Source organism: Lynx rufus, unplaced genomic scaffold (assembly GCF_022079265.1).
Source record: "Lynx rufus isolate CCGP_SWC_20201006 ecotype Redwood Valley unplaced genomic scaffold, mLynRuf1.p SCAF_8, whole genome shotgun sequence".
NCBI classification, from domain to species: Eukaryota; Metazoa; Chordata; class Mammalia; order Carnivora; family Felidae; genus Lynx; species Lynx rufus.
The window spans coordinates 52112421-52136826 of record NW_025814896.1 but is presented as its reverse complement, the minus strand read 5'-3'; the positions used below and the strand labels follow the sequence as shown (position 1 = coordinate 52136826).

The 24406-nt window shown below is 35.4% G+C and overlaps 1 protein-coding gene and 1 non-coding gene across 3 annotated transcripts in view; one reads left to right on the top strand and one right to left on the bottom strand.

Moving 5' to 3' along the window:
• CCDC138 (coiled-coil domain containing 138) overlaps positions 1-24406 on the top strand; it is a 141860-nt gene that overhangs the window by 54681 nt on the left and 62773 nt on the right. For both annotated transcript variants that reach the window (XM_047069863.1, XM_047069862.1), the window contains 2 exons: positions 6241-6357; positions 21094-21286. In XM_047069863.1, the coding sequence (XP_046925819.1) occupies positions 6241-6357; positions 21094-21286 (310 nt within the window). The remainder of the gene's footprint in view (positions 1-6240; positions 6358-21093; positions 21287-24406) is intronic.
• On the bottom strand, positions 12454-12560 carry LOC124504528 (U6 spliceosomal RNA). The gene has a single exon (XR_006960484.1). It is a non-coding gene; the product is annotated as a U6 spliceosomal RNA (small nuclear RNA).

Sequence of the window (24406 nt, the reverse complement as noted above, 5' to 3'; positions counted from 1 at the left end):
CTCGAGGGCTCTGCTTGGCCGGCAAGCCGCCCCTCTGCCCCGGCTCCCTCCCCCTAGTCCGTGGAGCGCGCACCACCTCGCAGTCCTTCCTACCCTCTTCCGTGGGCCTCTCGTCTGCGCTTGGCTCCAGAGACTCCGTTCTGCTAATCCTCTGGCGGTTTTCTGGGTTATTTAGGCAGGTGTAGGTGGAATCTAAGTGATCAGCAGGACGCACGTTGAGCCCAGCGTCCTCCTACACCGCCATCTTCCCTCTCTCCTCGCCAAAATAATTTCTAAAAGAAAATACGAACTGAGCTTTGCAACATTTCAGGCCTGGCATGGAATGCAGTTTTTACACAAATGTCTTGTGGTTCAGAAATCCGATTTCACAGCTTATCTTCCGTTAGATGAAAGTGTTTACGGTGTGTCTGGAGCTGGAGTAAGTTCCTGCGGGTGCCCAAGAGCAGGGGCCTCCTCTCTCCTCTCATTAATTTGCTGATGCCTAACTGCACTGACGCAGCAGTGAGATACCAGGGACAGAGAGCTGTTCTCAGTTTTTAACAGTGTCTTATGTTTTGGCTCTCTCCCACTCTAACCTCTTTTTTTTTCCTTTCCTTCCCTTCCCCCTTGGGTTTCTGTTAAGTTTCTTAGGATCCATATAAGAATGAAACCATATGGTATCTGTCTTTCTCTGTATGACTTATTTCACTTAGCATCACACTCTCCAGTTCCATCCACATTACTACAAAAGGCCATATTTCATTCTTTCTCATTGCCACGTAGTATTCCATTGTGTATATAAACCACAATTTCTTTATCCATTCATCAGTTGATGGACATTTTGGCTCTTTCCATAATTTGGCTATTGTTGAGAGCAAGAAGCACAGATTAAAACAAACCTACAGTGAGATCTCACCTCAGACCTGTTAGGATCTCAAGTGTGTTCTCACCACCAAAAATAAATAAAAGGTAACTGTGTGAGATGATGGGTATGTTAATTATCTTGGTTGTGGTAGCCATTTCACAATGTATACATATATTAAAACATCACATTGTACACCTTAAATAAATTCAGTTTTGCTCATCTTATCTTAGTAATAAGGGTATATGGAAATAACATGAAAGAAAACATGGAATTGGGGAAAAGAGCAATGTATGTTAGTTATTTACAGAAGGTCTGGATGGCTGGAGTACCAGATGTGAAGAAAGTAATGGGCAGTAGTGGGAGAAGAAAGCAGGGTTGAAGCATGGTGATCTTTGGAGTTTTGCCAACAAATTTGGCTTCTACATCTCTACAGCCCTAGCTTCTTACAGTGCCTGATAAAAACACATATTCAATAAATGTTAATTGTTGTTAAGACCAAACCAGAAGACAAAAAAACCTCCATTGGTGAGAAAATTCTAACTAATAAAAATGAAATTTAAGACAAAACTTTTTTTTCTTTTTAACTTTTATGCTCCAGAGGATACCATCATGAAAGTCTAAAGACAATTCAACTGAATAGAGAAAGTATTTTTCAAATCATGTATCTGATAAGGGACTTCCATTTGAAATATATTTTTAAAAGCCTTACAACTTAGTAATATAAAAGAAAACCTAATTAAAAATGCACTATGGATCTGAGTAGACATTTCTGTAAAAATCATATACAATTGGTCAATAAGCACATGAAATGATGCTCAACATTACTAACTTGGGAAATGCAAATGAAAACCATTTTGATATATCACATCCCATCACTAGGATGGCAAATTAAAAAACAAAAAACTAGGTAATCTTAATTGTGACCAAAATGTAAATGAAGAAATTGAAACTCCTATACTGCTGGTGAAATTATAAAACTGTAGCACCTTTGGAAAATAGTCTGGCAGTTCCTGAAAAGATTTAACATAGATTACTATGTAAGTCAGCATTTCCATTCCTAGGTATGTACAGGAGAGATGAAGGCATATGTACGCACAGAAATTTGCAGGAATGCTATGAACATTCCTAGCAGCGTGATTCATAATAGCCAAAAAGTGGACAATCCAAGTGTCCATCGGTGGATAAATGGATATGGTCTATGTATACAGTGGAATATTATTTGGTGGTAAAAAGAAATGCTGTATTGATGCATACTACAACATGAATGAACCTTAAGAATATTGAAAGTAGGGGCGCCTGAGTGGCCTCTGTTGGTTAAGTGTCTGACTTAGGCTCGGGTCGTGATCTCACTGTTCGTGAGTTCAAGCCCTGCATTGGGTTCTCTCTGGTCAGCACAGAGTCTGCTTCAGATCCTCTGTTTTCCTTTCTCGTTGACTCACTCTCTCTCTCTCTCTCTCTCTCTCTCTCTCAAATAAACATTTAAAAAAACAACAAATGAACCCAGTCTCAAACCTTAAAAAAAAAAGAAAGAAAATATTCAAAGTGACAGAAGCAAGTCACAAAAGACCACATATTGTATGATTCCATTTATGTGAAAAATCCAGAATAGGTAAATCTATATAGAGAAGGCAGATCAGTGGTTGGGGCAGTATTGGGATGACTGCTAATGGTTAGGGTTTTTTGGGAGTAGGTGATGAAAATGTTCTAAAACTGATTATGGTAATGGTTTTACAACTGTGTGAATATACTAAAAATCATTTAATTGTACACTTTAAATAGGTGAATTATATGGTGTATGAATTATGTCTCAATAAACGTATTAACAAAAAATTCACCACCACAACAAAAATAGAAATATAACCAGGCCTTTGTGGTTGTCTTGGTCGAGTCTCTTTAAACTTAAGATACTTCACTTTCTCCACCATCCTTCTTGCCTCCCATTTTTATGGTAGTTTGTGGAAGAGCTCAGTTGAGTATCTCACATTCTTAATTTTTCTGCATCCTTCTTTTTGGTATTATGTAACTTGTGTGGCAGAAATGCTTTATAGGTAATGCTGTGTACTCTATCTTGCCTACATATGTGTAGTCTCATTTGAAAGATTTCACTCTGAAAAAAATCACTTTGATGATGATGGTGATGATGATACTTCTCTTCCTTCTCCTCCCCCTCTTCCCCACTTGGGGCTTGAACTCACAACCCCAAGATCAAGGGTCACGTGCTCTACCAACTCAGCCAGCCAAGTGCCCCAAATCACTTTGATTCTTTACCAATTTTAAATCTCATATTAAAATATAGGGTGAAGGGGATTAAGTATAGAAGATATTACTGGAATTATGGCCTTAAGATAGTGAATAGTTATTAAATTCCATTCACCCATAAACATACAGTTTAGACATTTCTCCTTGAGGTGTCTAATTTTTCAATTTTGCTTGAAATTTCATTCCAGAAAATAATAACTAAGACTAGTAGGAAACCAGTGAAGATCTTTAAGGAGAAAATAGCATCAGATTTATGCTTTTGAAGATCCTTCACTGCAGTGAAGGCTCCAGAGCAGATGCTGGAGAACAGTTAGGAAAGTCTTAAGTAGTTCAGATGAATTAAGACAGTAATTTGCATTAGAATCATGGTTATGGAATTAGAAGTAGACTGTTGAGAAAATATTTAGGAGGTAAAACAGATGAGACTTCGTAATGGATCTAGTATATAAGTTGAGGTGTCTAGTTGGTTCCCAGGTTTCTGACTTTTGCAACTGGATGAATGTCAGTAGCATTCTCTCAAAATAGGAAATATTGGAGTACATCTGGGTTTGAGCCTCCTTAATCTGGTAAGTTCTGGACAAGCTGAGTTTGAGATACCAAAATGGATGTGTCTGATAGACATCAATATAAGGGACCAGAGCTCAACACAAAGAGGAGTCTGTGCTAGATATGTAAATATGGGAGTCATCAGTTTGTATGGGCTAATTAGTCTGTGTTGGCTAATACTGAATTTGAGGAACGCCAACATTTAATGACCAAGTGAGTGAAGATGAACCAGCCAGAAAGACTGATAGTGACTAGAGAAGTAGAAGGAAAACTAGGAGAAATTGGTGTCACAGAAGCCAATGAGTATTTCAAAAGGAGGAAGTAGTCAGTAGTGCCTAGATGGTACTGTGAAAGGCTACATATGTCCTTCCAAACTCGTATGTTTATTTTCTGTACCTATTGATCATATCTGTGGTCTAATTACATATGACTTTGTATCCTAGCTTTTATTGTTTTTACTTAATTATTAATATTTTTCTTGTTTATAATCTTTAGTCCACAGAGTGGATATACACTTTTTTTTAAATATGAAATTTATTGTCAAATTGGTTTCCATACAACACCCAGTGCTTATCCCAACAGGTGCCCTCCTCAATGCCCATGACCCACTTTCCCCTCCCTCCCACCCCTCATCAACCCTCAATTTATTCTCAGGTTTTAAGAGTCTCTTATGTTTTGGCTCCCTCCCTCTCTAACCTTTTTTTTTTCCCCTTCCTCTCTGCCGTGGTCTTCTGTTAAGTTTCTCAGGATCCACATAAGAGTGAAAACATATGGTATCTGTCTTTCTCTGTATGACTTATTTCACTTAGCATAACACTCTCCAGTTCCATCCACGTTGCTACAGAAGGCCATATTTCATTCTTTCTCATTGCCACGTTGTATTCCATTGTATATATAAAGCACAATTCCTTTATCCATTCATCAGTTGATGGACATTTAAGCTCATTCCATAATTTGGCTATTGTTGAAAGTGCTGCTATAAACATTGGGGCACAAGTGCCCCTATGCATCAGCACTCCTGTATCCCTTGGGCAAATACCTAGCAGTGCTATTGCTGAGTCATAGGGTAGATCAGTTTTTAATTTTTTGAGGAACCTCCACACTGTTTTCCAGAGCGGCTCCACCAGTTTGCATTCCCACCACCAGTGCAAGAGGGTTCCCGTTTCTCCACATCCTCGCCAGCATCTGTAGTCTCCTGATTTGTTCATTTTAGTCACTCTGACTGGCATGAGGTGGTATCTGAGTGTGGTTTTGATTTGTATTTTCCTGATGGGGAGCGACGTTGAGCATCTTTTCATGTGCCTGTTGGCCATCCGGATGTCTTCTTTAGAGAAGTGTCTATTCGTGTCTTCTGCCCATTTCTTCACTGGATTATTTGTTTTTTGGGTGTGGAGTTTGAGTTAACCATTTCCCTATTGCTAAGTAATTAAGATACTTCTACATTTTTGAAGCACCTCATATGCTTTAGAAGGGGTGTATTTTAGGTGTTTTTCTTAGGGTACTATACCAGAAGTAGGATTCCATCAAAGGCTTAGAATATATCTTTGTGGTCTTGACATTTTCTAGCAAAATGACATATTTTTGAAGCAGTGTTCATAGACATCTTTTAAAAAATTTTTTTAATATTTTTATTTTTGAGAGACAGAGACAGAGCACTAGTGGGGGAGGGGCAGAGAGAGAGAGGGAGGCACAGAATCAGAAGTAGGCTCTAGGCTCTGAGCTGTCAGCACAGAGCCTGATGCAGGGCTTGAACTCACGAACCATGAGATCATGACCTGGGCCAAAGTAGGATGCTTAACCAGCTGAGCCACCCAGATGCCCCATAGACATCTTTTTTAAACATTTGATTATTTTTACAAATTGACTTTATTAATTACTATTATTTATGCAAGTCACACCTGTTAAGAGGAAAGTATTACCCCAATTGCTAAAATTTTATAGTATTTTTAAAAAATATTCTTGCATATATCTTTTTCAATGTAAACCTTAAATGGCATCATATTACACTTGTTTTTTTGTAATCCGCTTTTATCATCTAAATAAAATAACAGATTCCATTATAATTTTTAGTGGCTACATGTGTATCTTAAAATTACTTAATCTTTTAAAGTCCAGATAATAATCGGGGCGCCTGGGTGGCGCAGTCGGTTAAGCGTCCGACTTCAGCCAGGTCACGATCTCGCGGTCCGTGAGTTCGAGCCCCGCGTCGGGCTCTGGGCTGATGGCTCAGAGCCTGGAGCCTGTTTCCGATTCTGTGTCTCCCTCTCTCTCTGCCCCTCCCCCATTCATGCTCTGTCTCTCTCTGTCCCAAAAATAAATAAAAAAAACGTTGAAAAAAAAAATTTTTAAAGTCCAGATAATAGGTTCATCTCATTTAAAAATCTTAGTGTACTGCTGCTGGGTTAAGGGATATATGTATTTAAATTTTCAAATATATATTTCTACATGTGTTGCTTATGGTTTCAAAGTGAGGGTTTTTGTTAGAGAACTCTTTTTCTTTTGAAAAAGGATAATTTTTGGAAAATTGTGGTATTTGATTTCATACATCTAAAATTACTGTGCTTTTGTATCTTCCATCATTTTATCTTTAGCTTTTGCCTGTGATTACAGAGCAGTTACAGTGGATGCCGTTTGTGAATGCCAAACTTCATCAGCCTTTTGTAAAATTTATATATTGGTCTCTAAGGCAGCTAGATGCTGGAACACAGGTAATTGATTAATAGTCTATGTTTTTTAATTATTTTTCTTGATCTTGTTCTTTTACAGGTTTTTTGTTCTGTTTACATTTCAGAACTTTTTGCCTTCTCTGCTTTATTTATTACTTTCTCTTTATCCTTTTATAAATACTGTTTTTCAGTGCCGTAGGTTTTAATCAGTATGTAAAATTGTTTTTTGAGTTTCAAAATTATATAATAAGTGTCACTGTTCGGTTATTGTTAAAACCTACTGCCCCCTCCCCACTATATTTTATAATATTTCATATTTTACTGAAGGTAATAAAAATGTAAGATTTCTTGTGTTTATGCCAATAAGTACATATTAGCTAAATTAGATAATAATTTTTATAATAGCCTAATCAGAGCAAAAAAATTGTTCTAGCATATTATAAAATGAATGCTATATGTTATCTGTTCATATAAGGTTCATTCAATTTAAATTATGTCATGCATATGTAATCATTTGTGCTATGAGCTGTATTAGGTTTGTAAAATTTTATTTCTCTAATTAGTATTGATAAATGCTGTTATAGCTTTCATTTACTTAAAGGAGAAAAATGAATTTGTGCTTGGGTAGTGTAATCTTGGTCCTATGGAATTATAGAAGCACATAGCTAAATCACTCAGTGTGGTACTTATGATTAAGTAGTATTAATTGAGTCATGTGATTATTATGTAGTATGATGATTAAGATTAAGCAAAAATATCTTTCTGAGGTGGTATTCCATATATTTTGCCTCTGTGTTGCACAAGTAAACACAGGAGCATAAATGCACACATGTGCTTGCACACCCCCCAGCCCCATGGAATATCATTTTTAATTTATTAGTCTTAACTACATTTCTCACTAAACAAAGTTATATTGATTATCAGATCTTGTAATGTTGCTATCTTCTTTTTAAAATTTTATTTTGCTGTTTGTATAATGGTTTCTGAATGCTCTCACCCACAAAAGGCTAGGCTCAGAAATTGAATGCAATCTTACTTTATCTTCCTTCCAAATATTCTTCTCATTTTCCTTCAGATAATTTATAGTTTATTTTTATCTACAAATATATACTCTGCACCCTACTCTGTGTGCTATTCTAGACAGATACTAGCCTGCATCTATGTTTCTAATGAAAAGTAGCATTCTTGCCACGGTCCTGTTTCTTTATTCAGCATTGATGGATTTCTAATATTTCAGTTTTAACAGTTGTCTGATTGCAAATACTTTTTCATTCTTTTTAATGTTTATTTTTAAGTTTTAAAAATGTTTATTTTTGAGAGTGAGAGAGACAGAATGTGTGCAGGGGAGGGGCAGAGAGAGAGGGAGACACAGAACTGGAAGTGGGTCCAGGCTCTGAGTTCATGTACTTTTTAAAAATTAAGCTTTGTATTTTGACATAATAGTAGATTCACTCAGTAATAACAACTACTACAGAGAAATCACTTGTGTCCCTAACCCACTTTCCCCCAATGGTAACATCTTGAAAAACTAGTACAATATCACAGCCACAATTGATAGTAGTCAAAATAGTAGGAGTTCTATATCACCATAGAGATTCTTCATGTTGCTTTTTTTATGTATGTGTATGTGTGTGTGTGTGTGTGTGTGTGTGTGTGTATAAATATTTGGGTTCACAGTAAAATTGAGCACAGAAATTCCCCTTATACTCCCTGACCCCACATATGTACTGCTTACCACACTATCAGCTTCCTGCAACAGAATTTGTTACAAATTGTTACAATTTGTTACACTTGATGAACCTATCTTGGTATGTCCTTCCACTCCAAGTCCATACCTTACATTAGAGTTCACTTTGGTGTTTTTACATTCTCTGAGTTTTGACAAAAATATAATGGTATATGACCATCATTTATAGAATAATTTGATACTAAAAATAGTTTTCCCTAAAATTCCTCTGTGCTCTGCCTATTTATACTTCCCTCGCCCCTAATTCCTGCAGACCACTAATCCTTTTACTCTTTGCTTTTTACCTAATGTCATAGCTTTGCCCTTTACAGAATATCATATAGTTAGTTATTCTGTATGTCGCCTTTTCAGATTGGCTTCTTTCACTTAGCAGTATGTATTTAAGATTCCTCCATGTCTTTTCTTGGTTTGATAGCTCATTTCTTTCAGTGCTGAGTAACACTCCATTGTCTGTATGTACCACAGTTTATCCATTCACCTACTGAAGGATCTCTTGATTGCTTCCAAGTTTTGGCACGTATGAATAATGTAAACATCCATGTGCAGGATTTGTGTGACATTAATTTTCAATTCCTTTGGGTAAATACCAAGGAGCACAATTGTTAGATAGATATGGTAAGGGAATGTTTAATTTTTTTGAAAAACTGTAAGCTGCCTTCCAAAGTGGCTATACCATTTTGCATTTTACCAGCAGTGAATGAGAGTTTCTGTTGCTCCACATCCTCATCAACATTTGGTGTTGTCAGTGCTTTGGGTTTTGGCTGTTCTAATTAGTGTAGAGTCAAGTCTCCTTTTAATTTGCAATTCCCTAATGACATACTGTTGGGCATCTTTTCATATGCTGATTTGCCATCTGTATATCTTCTCTGGTGAGGTTTCCAGGTTCTTTTGCCCATTTTTTAAATTGGGTTTTCTTACAATAGCGTTTTTAGAATTCTTTCTAAATTTTGGATAACAGTTCTTTATCAGATGTGTCTTTGCAGATATTTTCTCCTCCCAATCTGTTTCTCATTTCTCATTCTCTTGACAGAGTGGTTTTTAATTTTAATGAAGTCCAATTTCTCAGTTATTTTTTGTGCATCATGCCTTTAGTGTGGTATCTAAAATGTATTTATTGTATCTAGCATCTTACACACTCATGGAGAATTGACCCCTTTATTATTGTGTAATGCCTTTCTTTCCCTGGTAACTTTCCTTGCTCTGAGGTCTGTTTTGTCTGAAATTAATATAGTTATTCCAGCTAGCTTTTGATTAGTGTTTGCATGGTATATCTTTCTATCCATTTACTTTCAATCTGTATTTGTCTTTATATTTAAAGTGGGTTTCTTAAAAAATAAAAAATAATAAAGTGGGTTTCTTGTCGACAATGTGGGTCTTATATTTTGATTTAGTCTGATAATCTCTTTTAATTGGTATATTTTGACTATTGATATTGAAAGTGATTATTGATATTGTTGGATTAATATCTACCATAGTTGTCACTGTTTTTTATTTATTGACAATTATTCTTTGTTCCTGTTTGTTTCTCTCAGTCTTTTCCTGCCTTTTGTGGTTTTAATTGGACCTTTTATATGCTTCTAACTTTCCCTTCTTTCTTAGCCTTCAGTTGTACTTCTTTTTTTACATTTTTTAGTGGTTGCCCTGACTTTGCAATATACACTTAGAACTACTCGAAATCCACTTTCAAATTACACTATACAGCTTTACGTGTAGTGTGAGTATCTTATAATACAGTAGACTCACCTTACCTGCGATTTCAGTTACCCATGGTAAACCAAAGTCTGGAAGCAGATGATCCTCCTTCTGAAGTATTGTCAAAGGTCAGTAATAGTCTAATGCTAAGTAGGGTCACAATGTCTATATCATTTACCTCACTTTGTCTCATCCTATAGACATTTTAGCATCTACAATATTACCATAAGGGTGAGTACAGTACAAATAAGATATTTTGAGGGAGAGAGAGAGGCCACATTCATACAACTTTTATTATGGTATGTTGTTGTAATCTGTTTTATTATTGTTAACCTCTTACTGTGCATAACTTATAAATTAAACTTTATCATAGGTATGTATGTATAGGAAAAGATGCAGTATATAAAAGGTTTGGTACTGTCCATGGTTTCGGATATCCACTGTGGTCTTGCAACACATGTCCCGTGATAAGGGGGGACTACTATAACAAAATACTGCTGATGTCTTCCTCCTGTCTCTTATTCCCTTGTATAATTCCTGTCATTCATTTCATTACACATTAACCTACATAAACGTATATATCTATATCTATGTCTATGATACAGTGATCAATAATACAATTGTGTATACACACATACACAGGCACACATGCACATGCTCACAGACACACAGGCATCCATAATCCAACACATTGTTGCTATTGTTTTCAAAAAACTTATCTGTTAGATCAGTTAATAACAAATAAAAGCACTTATTCCTTCTCTAATGCTCTTTATGTACATCCAGGTTTCTAAGCTATATAATTTTCCTTGTCTCTAAATAACTTTTATTAACATTACTTTCAGTAACAGAATCCCTCAATTTTTGTTGGTGTGAGAAAATCTTTATTTTTCCTTTATTTTTGATAGATAATTTCAGAGTATGTAGATAATTTCAGAGTATGGTGGGGTTTTTTCCTCAGCATTTTAAACATTTCATTATATTTTCTTCATGCTTACATGGTTTTTGAGGAGACTTTGGATGTAATTCTTATCTTTGCTTCTCTGTAAATAACTTTTTTTCTCTTTTGGCTTCTATCAAGATTTTTAAAAAAAGCTTTTATTTTCTGAAGTTTGAATATGATATGCCTTAATGCATTTTTGTGTGTGTGGTATTTATCCTCTTAGGTGTTCTCTGAGCTTCCTGGTTTTGTGGGGTTTGTTTCTTGTGTTAATTTGGAGGAAATTCTGTCATTACTGCTCTCTCTCTATATATGTGTATATATATATATATATATATATTTTTTTTTTTTTTTTTTTTTTTGAGAGTGTGTGAGTGAGTGAGGGGCAGAGGAAGAATCCCAGGAAGTGCAGAGAGAGAGGAGACAGAATGCAGAGCCCAGAGCAGGGCTCAAGGTCACCAGAAGCAGGGCTCAAGATCACCCAATGTGGGGCTCAAACTCACAAGTCGTGAGATCATGACCTGAGCCCAAGTGGGATGCTTCACCAGCTGAGCCACCTAGGATCCCCACTTCAAATATTTATTTTATTCCTTTGTTTATTTTCCTTCTGGTATTTTCATTACCCATGTGTTGCACCTTTTGTAATTGTCTCATAATTTTTGGATATTCTGTTCCATTTTTTCCAGTTTGGGTTTTCCTCCTTGTGTTCCAATTTCTGTTGATGTGCCTTCAGACTTAGATATTATTTCTTTGTCTGTGTCTAGTCTACTAATGAGCCCACCAAAAGCATTCTGCATTTACAGTGTTTCTGATCTCTAGTATTTTTGTTTTTTGGGGTTTAATTTATTTATTTTGGGGGGGTACAGAGAGAGAGGGAGAGAGAGAATTCCAAGGAGGCTCTACACTATCAGCACAGAGCCCAACACTGGGCTCAATCTCAAGAACCGTGAGATCATGACCTGAGCCAAAATCAAGAGTCAGACGCTTAACTGACTGAGCCACCCAGGTGCCCCTCTGTTATTTCTTTTGATTCTTTCTTAGAGTTTCCATCTCTCTGCTCTCTGTTGTCTACTTGTTTCATTAGAGCTCTTAGAATATTAATCATAGTTGTTTTAAATTCTTTGATTATTCCAGCATTTCTACCATATTTGAGTCTGATTCTGAAGTTTGCTCTGTCTTTTCACACTGTGTTTTTTGCCTTTTAGCATGGCTTGTAATTTTTTCTTGTTATCTGGACATGATGTACTATGTAAAAGTGACTGCTGTAAATGAGCCTTCAATACTATGGTAAGATGTGTGGGAAGGGGAAGTGTTCTGTAGTTGTGTAATTCAGTCTCAGTCATTTGGTGAGCTTGTGTCTCGGGGCTATGAACTTCATAAATGCCTCTCAGTTTTTCTCCCCATGAGGTGGGGCAGGATTGCTAGAGTGGGCTGGAGTTTCGTATTTCCTTTCTGCTAGGTCTGTTAGACTCTTATAAAATCTCAGTAGGTTAAGCTCTGGTAAGGTAGTTTCTCTTGAGGACAGATCTTTTTAACAAGGACAAAATTGTGTCATATTTCCAAATGGTTACTTTTTTACCCCCCCTACCTGAAGCATGAGGGGATTTTTCTCCAGTCTTCACTGTGAGAACTGTTAGAGCTCCTCATCTAAAACCAACAAAATCTGAGAACTCCCTTGTGACTGGCCACAGCCAGCATTTTTAACTCTCAGACTTGTTCACATTGGGCCTCCAGCAGTTTTCTTTTCTTTTTCCTTTTTTTAAATATGGCACACTTCATGAATTTGCATGTCATCCATACTCAGGGGCCATGCTAATCTTTTCTGTATTGTTCCAATTTTAGTATATGTGCTGCCGAAGCAAGCACTCCAGCAATTTTTGGTTATGGTTCATATTTTCCTACCCTGGTACCAGTTTCCACAGAGATTTCAGCTCATGGGTTTCTGCTGCAGTAAGCTGTAATTCTCTGTATTCACCTGTCTGTCTCCAAATTTGGGCTTTGCCCTGTGTTCTCACTTCTGTTGGATCTAAGAAAGTTTAATTTTTCAGTTGTTCAGCTTTTTACTGTTGTTAGGATGGAGTGATAACTTCCAACCCCCTTACCTGCCTAACCAGAAATCAGAAGTTCTCATGTTGCATTTTTATAGCAATACCCACTTTCCTCCTGGTCTACCCCCTCTTTAATCCCTCCAGCCACAAACTTCCATTTCTATGATTTTGTCATTTCACAAATGTTATATGAGTGGAATTATATAGTATGTAACCCCTTAAGATTGACTTTTTTTACTTAGCATAATTTGCTGGAGATCTATTTAAGTTGTGGCATTTCTTTTTATTGATTCCATGATAGGAATATACCACATTTTAACCATTCATTGGTTAAAGGAAACTGGTTTTTAACCATTATAAATGCTGTAAACATTTATGTGGAGGTTTTTGTGTATAAATAGTTTTTATTCCTCTAGGATAAATGTCCAAGGGTGTAGTTGTTGTATGGTAGCTCCATGTTTAATTTTTTTAATAAACTGCCAAATTTTAAGAGTGATTTTATTATTTTATGCTCTTACCAGAATATATGAGTGATCTAGTTTCTCCATGACCTCACCAGCATTTAGTGTTTTTATTATTTTTTTAAGTTTTATTTTTTATTTTATATTTTATTTTATTTGTTTTGTTATTTTATTTTATGTTTTTTTTTAATTTTAGAGAGAGAGATTGCAAGCAGGGGAGGGGCAGAGACAGGCAAACAGAAAATCCCAAGCAGGCTCTGCAGGAGCAGTGTGGAGCCTGACAAGGAGCTTGGACCCACCAACTGTGAGATCATGACCTGAGCCAAAACGAAGAGTCAGAAGCTTAACTGACTGAGTCACCCAGGCACCACTATGTTGTTGCTATTTTTTATTTTCACCATTCTGGTAGTATTGTTTTCTCATTGGAGTTTTCATTTGCATCTCTCCAGTGGCTAAACGTATCTTCTCATGTGTTTGCTTTCCAAATGTATATCCTCTTCAGTATGTTACTGTCTTTTGCCCATTCTCTAATTGGATTATTTGTCTTCCGTTGTTTTGAGACTTGTTTACATACTTTAGGTACTAGTCCTTTGTTGGATATGTCATTTGGAAATACTATTTTTCTTTTTTTGTAGCTTGTATTTTCATCCAACCAAGGTCTTTTGCAGAGCTTTAAATTTTGATGATTTCCAGTGAACTGGTTTTTCCTTTTGTGGATGTTGCTTTTGGGGTCAAGTGTAAGGATTTTTTGCCTAACCCTAAATTGTGTTCTCCTGGTTTTTTTCTTAAAATTTTCTACGTTTGCATTTTCTACATTTAAGTCCGTGTACAGTTTGAGTTAATTTTGTATGAGGTGTGAGACTTAGATCAAGATTACATTTTTGCCTGTAAATGTCCAGTTGCTCTAGCACCTTTTACTGAAAAGGCTTTCCTTCCTCTGCACCTTTGTCAGTTGGGAATAATTATGTGGGCTTCTTTCTTGATTCTCTGTTATGTCCATGTATCTGTATGTCTGTTCCTTCGCCAGTTCCATACTGTTGATTACTATAATTTTAAAATATGTTTTGAGAAAAAAAAAAAAAAGAGAGAGAGAGGGAGAGAGCCAAAACATGAGTCTCTTAAAGACTGAGAATAAACTGACGGTTGATGGGGGGTGGGAGGGAGGGGAAAGTGGGTGTTGGGCATTGAGGAGGGCACCTGTTGGGATGAGCACTGGGTGTTGTATAGAAACCAATTTGACAATAAATTTCAGGAAAAGAAAAAAATAAAATATGTTTTGAAGTTGAGTAGTTTGATTTTTTCCCCATTTTCCTGTTTTTCTTTTATTTAATTAAAAAAAATTTTTTTAATGTTTAGTTATTTTTGAGAGAGAGAGAGAAAGAGAGAGAGTGAGCATGAGCAGTGGAGGGGCAGAGAGAGAGAGAGGGAGACACAGAATCAGAAGCAGGCTCCAGGCCTCGAGCTGTTAGCACAGAGCCTGATATGGGGCTCAAACTCACAAACTGCGAGATCATGACCTGAGCTGAAATTGGACACTAAATGGACTGAGCCACCCAGGTGCCCCCTCATTTTCCTGTTTTTCAAAAATGTTTATAAATAGTTCCTTTGCCTTTACTTATACATTTTAGAATAATCTTCACTATCTACAAAATATCTTGCTGAGGTTTTGATACAAATTGCATTAGCCTGTATACAAATTTAAGAAAAATTGGCGTCTTTACAGTGTTGGGTGTTCCAGTTCAGAAACATGATTTCTCCATTTTTTTAGAAAGTTGATTTCTTTCATCCATGTTATGTAGTTTTAAGCATAGAATTCCTGTCCATTATTTGTTAGATTTTCAGCTGCATATTTAGTGTTTTTGAGTGGTTAAAGTTGGTATTTTTAAAATTTTGTTGTCCCTGTTGTTCATTCTGTATCCTATGACCATAATCTTATTAGTTTTAGGAGTTTTCTTGAAGATTCTTTGGGATTTTGTATATAGTCATGCATCTATGAATAAGAAAGTTTTCTTGTTTTCCTTTTTTGACTATATGCTTTCAATTTTTGTCTTTCATAAGCTACAATATCTAGGACTATGGTGAATATGAATGATAATGGAAGTCATTGGCTTGTTCTTGATCTTAGGGGAAAATAGTCCTTTTGCTATTAATATTAGCTATAGTTTTATAGATGCTTTTTGTCAAGTTTAGTTCCCCTCTATTACTATTTTTGAGTTTTTATAATCATGAATGAGTGTTAAAATGTTTTTTAAATGGATTTTTGTATTTACTGATAGGATCATGTGATTTTTTTCTTTAACCTGATAATGTGGCTTTCAAATGGCTTTCAAATACTGAGCTAGTCATGTGTTCCTAAAATAAACCCCACTTGGCCATGTTGTATATTCTTTTTATATTTGCTGAATTCTGTTTCCTGATATTTTGTTAAAGAGTTTCCTATCTATATTCATTAGGGGTATTGATCTACAGTTTTATTTTATACTGTCTTTGTCTGGTTTTGTATCAGGGTCATACTATGTTCATAAAATTTATTGGGAATTGTACCATCCTCTTACTTTTCTAAAAGAAATTAGATAGAATTAGTGTTCATTTTTATTCAGACATCTGGTAGAATTCTTCTATGAAACTCAGCCTGAATATGTCTTTTTTTGGGAGATTCAAGTTCCTTAATAGTTATAAGGATATTCTAATAGGTGATTCATATAAGTGATTTATAGAAGTGTGTGCTTTTCAAGGAATCGAATGACCCATTTTGTCTAAGCTGTTAAATATATATGTGTAAAATTTTTCATAATATTCTCTTATCCTTTTGATGTTCTCAGTGTTGGTAGTGATGCCCTCTCTTTCGTTCCTGGTATTGATACTGTGTCACTTTTTTTTGGCTTTCTTGACAGAAATTTGTTTGTTTTATTGATTTTTTTTCCCCAAAGGATTATCTCTTTGTTTTGTAGTTTTCATTTTTATCTCATCTTTATTATTTCCTATCTTCTGTTTGCTTTGGATTTATTTTGTTGTTTTTTAGGTTACTGAGGTAAAAACTCAGATTATTGATTTGGGACTTCCTTTTTTTTCTAACATAGTGATATTTTTAGTCCTGTTTTTCTTTCAGCACTGCTTTAACTGTATCCCACAAATTTTGATATGTTCCATTTTCATTTACTTTCAATTTAATGTATTTTTAAAAGTTCCCTTCAAACATCCTCTTGACCCATGATTTATTTAGAATTTTGTCATAGATCTCGCTTTTACCTTTCTGTTTTTTGGGGTTTGGTTGTATTGTTGATGTTGTTTTGCTGAAGATATGTAGTCTGCTGTTGTTGTGTGGAGTGTTCTATAAATGTGGATTTGATTCTACTGGTTGATGGTATTTTAGAATTAGTTTAGGTCCTTGTTAATATTCTGTCCAGTTGTATCAAGTGTTCAGTGAAGTCTTCAGCTATAATTGTGAATTTATATATTTGTCCTATTTGGTATTATCATTTTTTTGCCTCATATATTTTGCAACTCTGTTGCTTTGCACATATAAATTTAAGCTTGTTCTGTCTTTTTAGTGGATTGACTCTTTTTTCGTTATGTAATGTCTCTCTCTGTACCTGGTAATTAACCTTGCTCTGAGATCTATTTTCTGATATTAATATGACCAACAACTCTGCTTTCTTTAGTTTTATAATGTCCTTTTCTATTTTTTAATTTTGACCTACTTGTAATGTTATATTTGAAATGAGTTTTTTATAGATAGCATATAGCTAGATTTTCTTTTTACTCAACTTTATCAAGTTCTGTGTTCTAATTGGTATATTTAGGCCATTTATATTTAATGTAGTTATTGATATGTTAGGGTTTAAGTTTGTTGACTTTATTTTGTGTTTACTGTTTGTTTTCATTTCTCTTTTTCATTTCTCTGGGTTTTTCCCCCTGCTTTCCTATGGGTTACTTGAACATTTTTTAAAACTCCATTTTGGTTCATTTATAGAATTTTGAGTATTTCTCTTTTTATAGCTTTTTTATTAGTTTTTCTAGGTAGCACATTGTATATAAATAATTTACCATAGTCTACTGGTGTTTTCATTTCGTCAGTTTGACTAAAATAGAGAAACCTTGCCTTTTCATCCCTTAATTAACCCCCTCTATAATACTACTGTGCTAATATTTCTTCTACATACATTTAGAATCACATTAGACAGTGTTACTATTTTTGCTTCTACTGTCAAACATAAAACTCAGAATTTGCCCATATTTTTTGCTTACTGTGTTCTTTCTTCTTTCCAGATATTATAGGGTTCCTTCTTTTATTATTTCATTTCACCATTGAGAACTTCTTTCAGGCAGTCTTTTAGAAGAGGTCTGCTGTTAACAAATTGTTTTAGTTTTACTTCATCTTAGAATGTCCTAGTTTCCTCTTCATTCCTGAAGGATATTTTCACTGGGCATGGGGTTTTGAGATGATAGTTATTTTCTTATAATACTTGAAAAATGTGTGCTAATTTCTTTTAGCCAATTTTCATGGCTTTACAATAAGAAATCCACTGTTACTTGAATTGTTTTCTTCATATATGTTAATTTCTCTGTTACTGCTCTCAATTTTTTTCTTTTTCTTTAGTTTTCACAAATTGGCTATGATGTATCTTGGATTTGATTAATTTGGCTTGATTACTTTGGATTTATCCTTTCTGGGGTTTGGTCACCTTCTTCAGTGTCTAGATTTTTTTTTGCCCCTAAATGTGGGAAGTTTTCAGCCATTATTTCTTCAAATATTTTTTCAGTCCCCCCTGATTTTTTTTTTCTTTTCAGGATTCTGATTGACATGATGGTTAAATATTTTGTTTTAGTTCCTCAGTTCCTTGAATTTCTGTTTATTATTCCCTCCAGTTTTTTTTTTTTTAATGTTGTTCAGATTGGGTAAATTCAGTTGTTTTATTTTCCAGTTAACCAATTATTTCCTTGTGTTCTCCATTCAGCTGTTTAACCTATTGGTTTTTTATTTTGGTTAATGTATTTTCAGTTATAAAATTTCCATTTGGTTCTTTATATTTCTCTGGTAAGGATTTCCATTTCTTTGATAAGTTTTCTATTTTTCTTTTTTTTAAATGCATAATTACTAATTTTATCACGGCTGCTTTAAAATGTCAGATAATTTTTTTTTTTAATTTTTAATGTTTATTTTTTTGAGAGAGAGACTGAGCACGAGCAGGGGAGGGGTAGAGAGAGGGAGACACAAAATCTGAAGCAGGCTCCAAGGTTTGAGCTGTTAGCATAGAGCCCAACTCTGGGTTTGAACTCATGAACCGTGAGATCATGACCTGAGCCAAAGTTGGACATTTAACCAACTGAGCCACCCAACTGCCCCTGTTTGTCAGATAATTCTAACATCTTTGTGCTATTGGTATTGCCAATTACTGATTTTCATTCCGTTTAAGATCTTCCTGGTTCTTCGTGTGATTAGTGATTTTTTTATTGAAAACTGGACATTTTGGTATTATAAAACTTTGGATCTCTGTTTATCTGGCTTTGACACTGCTCCTGCAGAGAGGAAATACAGGGTGGCTCCTCTTTATTGCCAACTTAAGTAGGAGTTCTGATTCCCCATTAGGCCTTCACTGAGATACCTCCCTAACTGGGAGGGATGGGAGTGCCTCATTACTACCCCTCACATGGCCTTCCTGGACACTTTGTTACTGCCTGGTTTTAGGCTTTCCTGGAAAGTGTAGGCTGTCCTTGAAATTTTGTTCATCTAAGTGGATATTGGACCACAGATTTTTCTGTGGTGTTTGGCTGAATTGTGGTTTTGTTTAAAAGTTTCTTGTCTTGCAAAGCTGCTCTTTTCTTAGCCCTTTGGCTAGAGAGAGCAGGCTTATGTTGGGGCTTTTTTGTCTGCAGTTTCCAGGTTGCCAGCTCTTTCAGCTGCAAGTCTGGGAAATATGAGGCATCAAGAAACTTCTAGAATTTCTAGTATTTTCATCTATTTTTATACCAAGGTTTTAAAACATATATGTATTATCTTTTCCTAATGATATTAAAAGCTTATTTAAAATGGTTTTTCATTTGACTGCAATTGACACACAGTCTTATATTAGTTTTGGGTATACAACATAGTGATTCAACTTTTATATATGTTATTCTATGCTCTACAACAAATATTAGCTACCTACTGTCACCATATAACACATTACAGTATCCTTGACTATATTCCAGTGCTGTGCTTTTTATTCCTAGGACTTATTCCTTCCATAACTGGAAGTTTATATCTTACACTTCCTTTACCCATTTTGTCCTTCCCTCCAGCAACCATCAATTTGTTCTCTGTATTTGAAGGTTGATTCTTTTTGTTTGTTTGTTTGTTTGTTTTTGATTCTACATTATGAATGAAATCAGATGCTATTTGTGTTTCTCAGTATTATTTCACTTAGCATAATATTCTCTAGGTCTATCCATGTTGTCACAAATGACAAAATCTCATCTGTTTTTATGACTGCATAATATTCCTTTGTGTGTGTGTGTGTGTGTGTGTGTGTGCGTGTGTGTGTGTGTGCGCCACATCTTTTTTATCCAGTAGTCTGTTGATGGACACTTAGGTTGCTTCCATATCTTGGCTATTATAAATACTGCAATAAACAGAGGAGTGCACATACCTTTTTGAGTTAATGTTTTTGTTTTCTTTGGGTAAATAACTGATAGCAGAATTGCTGGATCATACGGTATTTCTATTTTTAATTTTTTGAAAAACGTCCCTACTATTTTCCACTGTAGCTATACCAGTTTACATTCCTATCCACAGTGTATGAGGGTTCCTTTTTTTGATTTAGAATTTACTGACCATATATTTAAATAAATTAGATTGCATCTGTTACGCCATTCACCACCCAATCATTGTGTTTTTTGATACCCATAAAACCTCCATATACCTCTTTAATTTTAATATGTAGAAATTCTAAACAAATACTTGTTACCCATATTTAAGTTATTTCAAAGTGTGGGTATGTACCCTCATCTGCAGCAGTGTGAAATGGTTTTCCTTTATTTGGTTCTTAATATATATGTCGAATATCATAAAAGCTTATGTTATTTTAGAAATATTTTTATGCCAGTATGTGTGTTTTGCCCATTGTCTTTAGTTTATTCACCATGAGAATCATCCATGATTCTAACCATGTATTTTATTCTGCAATTGTTAAAAAAGTTATCAAAATCACTGTGATGGTTATGATCATACTGAGTTGTAAAGCAGTGAGGCCCTAGATGATCACTTTATAAGCTAACACTGTAAGGTACACACCCGATAAGCTATTTATCAGTAATGTTGGAGGAGTGAAGAACCTATAGTTATCTACCTCTCTGCTCAATTGATTTCTCTGTGCCAGAAACATATCATATTATGTTCTTAAATAAATATTTTCAAATTCTCAGTTTTCCTAATTTTTTTCATAGAAAAGTACCATTTCCAATTTCTTAATTCTTGTAGACTGCTTATTTCTATTTTCGAATGTTTATTTATTTTGAGAGAGAGAGTGCATGTGTGTGTGAGTGGGAGGATAGGCAGAGAGAAAGGGAAAGAAAGAATCCCAAGCAGGCACTGCACTGGCAGCACGGAGCCTGATGTGTGGAGCTCTATCTCACGAATTGTGAGATCATGACCTGAACCAAAATCAAGAGTTGGACGCTCAACTGACTGAGCCACCCAGGTGCCCCAGACTGCTCATTCTTTTAGAAAAGTAATCAGAAATAATTTTTAAAAGTTGATTGTAAAATTACTACTTTTTAATTTTGTATATTTCTAATCCATTTTTTAATTAGAAAAAATTTGACTTTTTCTAGTTTCTATATTTGATTGTAGTATTTGAAATATATTATGGATATAGACAAATATACTAAGATAATACATATTTTTAACAGCATTCAACTATGACATCAACATTGAGGAGACTGGGTGAAGACATATTCAAAGGAGTAGTAACTAAGGGAATTCAGGATAATTCTTTAGACCATTCAGTGGAGAATAAACCAAAGACAGCTGCTTTCTTTAAGAGCTCCAATTTACCATTGAGATTTTTATCAACTTTAATTGTTCTCAAAACAGTCACTCAAGGTAAGCTTTCAAATGTGCTTATGGTATAATTTTTCATAAACAAGTAGAAGAGAATACTATATAATGAAGCAACTCTTACATAGTCAAATATGTTTTCCATTTTTAGAATGAGATTTTATAATGGTGGCACATTATAGTAAGCTTTTATTTGCTAAATTTGAGAAAATGGATTAGTCAGTTGGATTGTTGCCCCATCCCAGAAGACTTTGTTGATTCTCTTAGATCATGTTCCCATGATGATATTATTGTATTCACCATAAAGTATTGAAATTCCTAATATGTTATTTTTTACTGGAGCATGTGTTGGCAGACTATAGCCTAGTGATCAGATCTGGCCCCACCACCTGTTGTGTAAATAAAGTTTTATTTAAACACATGCATGCTCACTTTTTACCCGTTGTCTATGACTGTTTTTGTCTTATAACAACAGAGGTGAGTAGTTGACAACAGAGACTATATGGCCTCCTAGATGCCTATATTATTATGTGGCCCTCTACAGCAAAATTTTGTCAATCCCTACACTAGTTTGTAAGTTGACTGAAGAAAAATTGCCTTGTTTACTACTGTATCCCCCTGCAACTAGCATAGTGCTTGATGTATAATAGTGAATAGGAAATTAATGGATTAAAAATAATGTTTCAATCAAAGTTGACCATTTTATATATAGTTTTGATATATACCTGTAAGGAGTTATGTTTTTGGGTTACTAAACAGGTGATTTCTTGTTAAAGTAAGTGATACCAATATAGTCAGAAATTAAGTATGCATCCTTTTATCTTTCCTATTTGTTAAATTATGTAACTCAGTGTAGGGTTTTTTTTCAGTGGGAAATGGCAATAACTTAATTTTACTACTATATCTGAAAGTGTGTATGATTTAGTTACACCTGATTATGGACTTTTACAACAACAACAATATGAAACTATAACTATCTTCTTAATTATTTTTTCCTTATGTTTATGGTTCTCATAGTTAAACACATTGGCAACGGTTTGAAAGGTCATTTATGAGAAGGGTGTATTAGCCCAAAATAAAGTTCACCACATACCAACATACATTACAACATCATTTGATAAAATGATCACTGATAAAACTAATGCAATAGAGATAAAACAAGAGAGAATGGGTACTCTCTGTCACCTTCTGTGGAATTCAATATTGGACATGCTGACAGTCTTCAACGATCCATTAAAAAAAAGGAAAGAAATGAATATTGGAAAGGAATACAGAAAACTATTAATAGTCTTAAACTATTAATAAAAAACTATTAAATTTGTGGATACTCTCTATAAATCAAGGCCATCCAATAAGACTAGCTAAGAAATATATTGAATATAATGTGCTATGATCTGAATATTTGTGTCCCCTAGAAATTCATGTGGTGAAATACTAACCCCCAGAGTTGATGCTGTTAATAGTTGGGGTCTTTAAGAGGTGCTTATTAGATCATGAGGGTAGAGCCCTTGTGAATGGAATTAGTGCCCTTATAAAAGATACTCCATGGAGATCTCTCTCTTTAGCCCCTTACATCATGTTGAGGACACAGTGAGAAAGAAGTTGTAGGCTGTGAACCAGGGAGAGGGTCTTCACCAGAAAGTGATCATACTGGCAACTTTGTCTTGTATTTCTCCACCTCCAGAACTGTAAGCAATAAAATATCTGTTATATATAAGCTACACAGTCTGTGGTATTTGCTATAGCAGCCTGATGGAATTTGTTTCAGAAAATCAAAGAAAATTCACAAAGTCTATTGACTTTCAGTAACTGTCATTACCATCTATGACTATCTATGGCTATAGTATGACTACTATGAATATCACTAACAAATAGCAATAATATATTTTTTAAAAAGACTTATTAATATAAACAAAACAAAAAGTGTAAAATATAGATATGTCTAGTACGGTGTCTGTAAACTTAACCCTTTGTGAAATATAATAGGGCATAAAGATATGGTAAATAATGGATGAATGAACAGGGTAATAAAGATTATAGATGAAGTTAAATGACATAAATAAGGGACTTTTATTCTTCCTTATAAATATTTTAAAAACTATAAGATACTCCAAGTGACGTAGTGTAATAATACCAATGAGAATTCAACTATAGTTTAAGTTGAGAAAGTGGTAGGAAAGGTGAAAAAACACTTGAAATGAATGTGATCATTTAAAACAAGTAAAACAGCAACATGGGTCATGGCTTGCCTGAGAAGATTTTAAAGCAACCTTGATAGAGTCCAGGAAGAAGGCAGACTAGAAAGATCCTGAGCTTACCTCCTCTCGGGGACACGGCAAAGCTGCAACTACAAATAGAGCAATTCTTTCTGCAAATGGCCTGAAGACTAGGGAGAACAGCTATTCCACAGCTAAAGACACAAGGAAAAAGTCACATCAAGAAGGGTAGGAGGGACAGAGACATGGTCTGTTTAAGAACCAAATACATGCTGTAGTGGTCAAGAATCAGGAAGGACATCACAGGTGCAGAGACCTCTCTAGGAGTGAGGGGTTCGAGCCCTACATTGGGCACCCCACCCTAAGGATCTGCACTGGGAAGATGAGCCCAATAATGTCTGGCTTTGAAAAACAGTGGGTCATAACTCTAGGAGTGCTGAAGGGCTATAGAAAATGGAGACTCTGCTCTTAAAGTGCCCATGCACACTTTGTAGACAAAGCACGGGGAAACAGTTTGAAAAGCACCTGGGCCATAAATGAAGGAGATTTATTGACTAATTATAGGGCATGTGCTTGGAGGGATAGGGATCTATAGGAACTTCCTCTAGGAACAAAGTGCTGGCAGGTGCCATTTTTATTGCCCTCCTCAGTCTAGCAAGGCATGATGCTGGCATGCCTTTTGACACTCCCTATCTACCTTAATGGCACTGCTTGCTCTCTACCAGTGTTCCCCTGTGAACATGCCCATCCCAAAGCACTTGCCCGAGCAGGCACATTTTTAAAGCGCCTCCTGCCCTTCTTCACACTAGTGGTTGGCCCCACCAACCAGCACACCTGCAGCAATTGACAGCTGGTCCCCTCATCCAGCTGTGCCAGGGCCAGACCCTCCCACCAGTACGTCCATAGTAGTCATGGCTGGGCATTGGTGGGCAGCTGGTTCAGTGGTCAC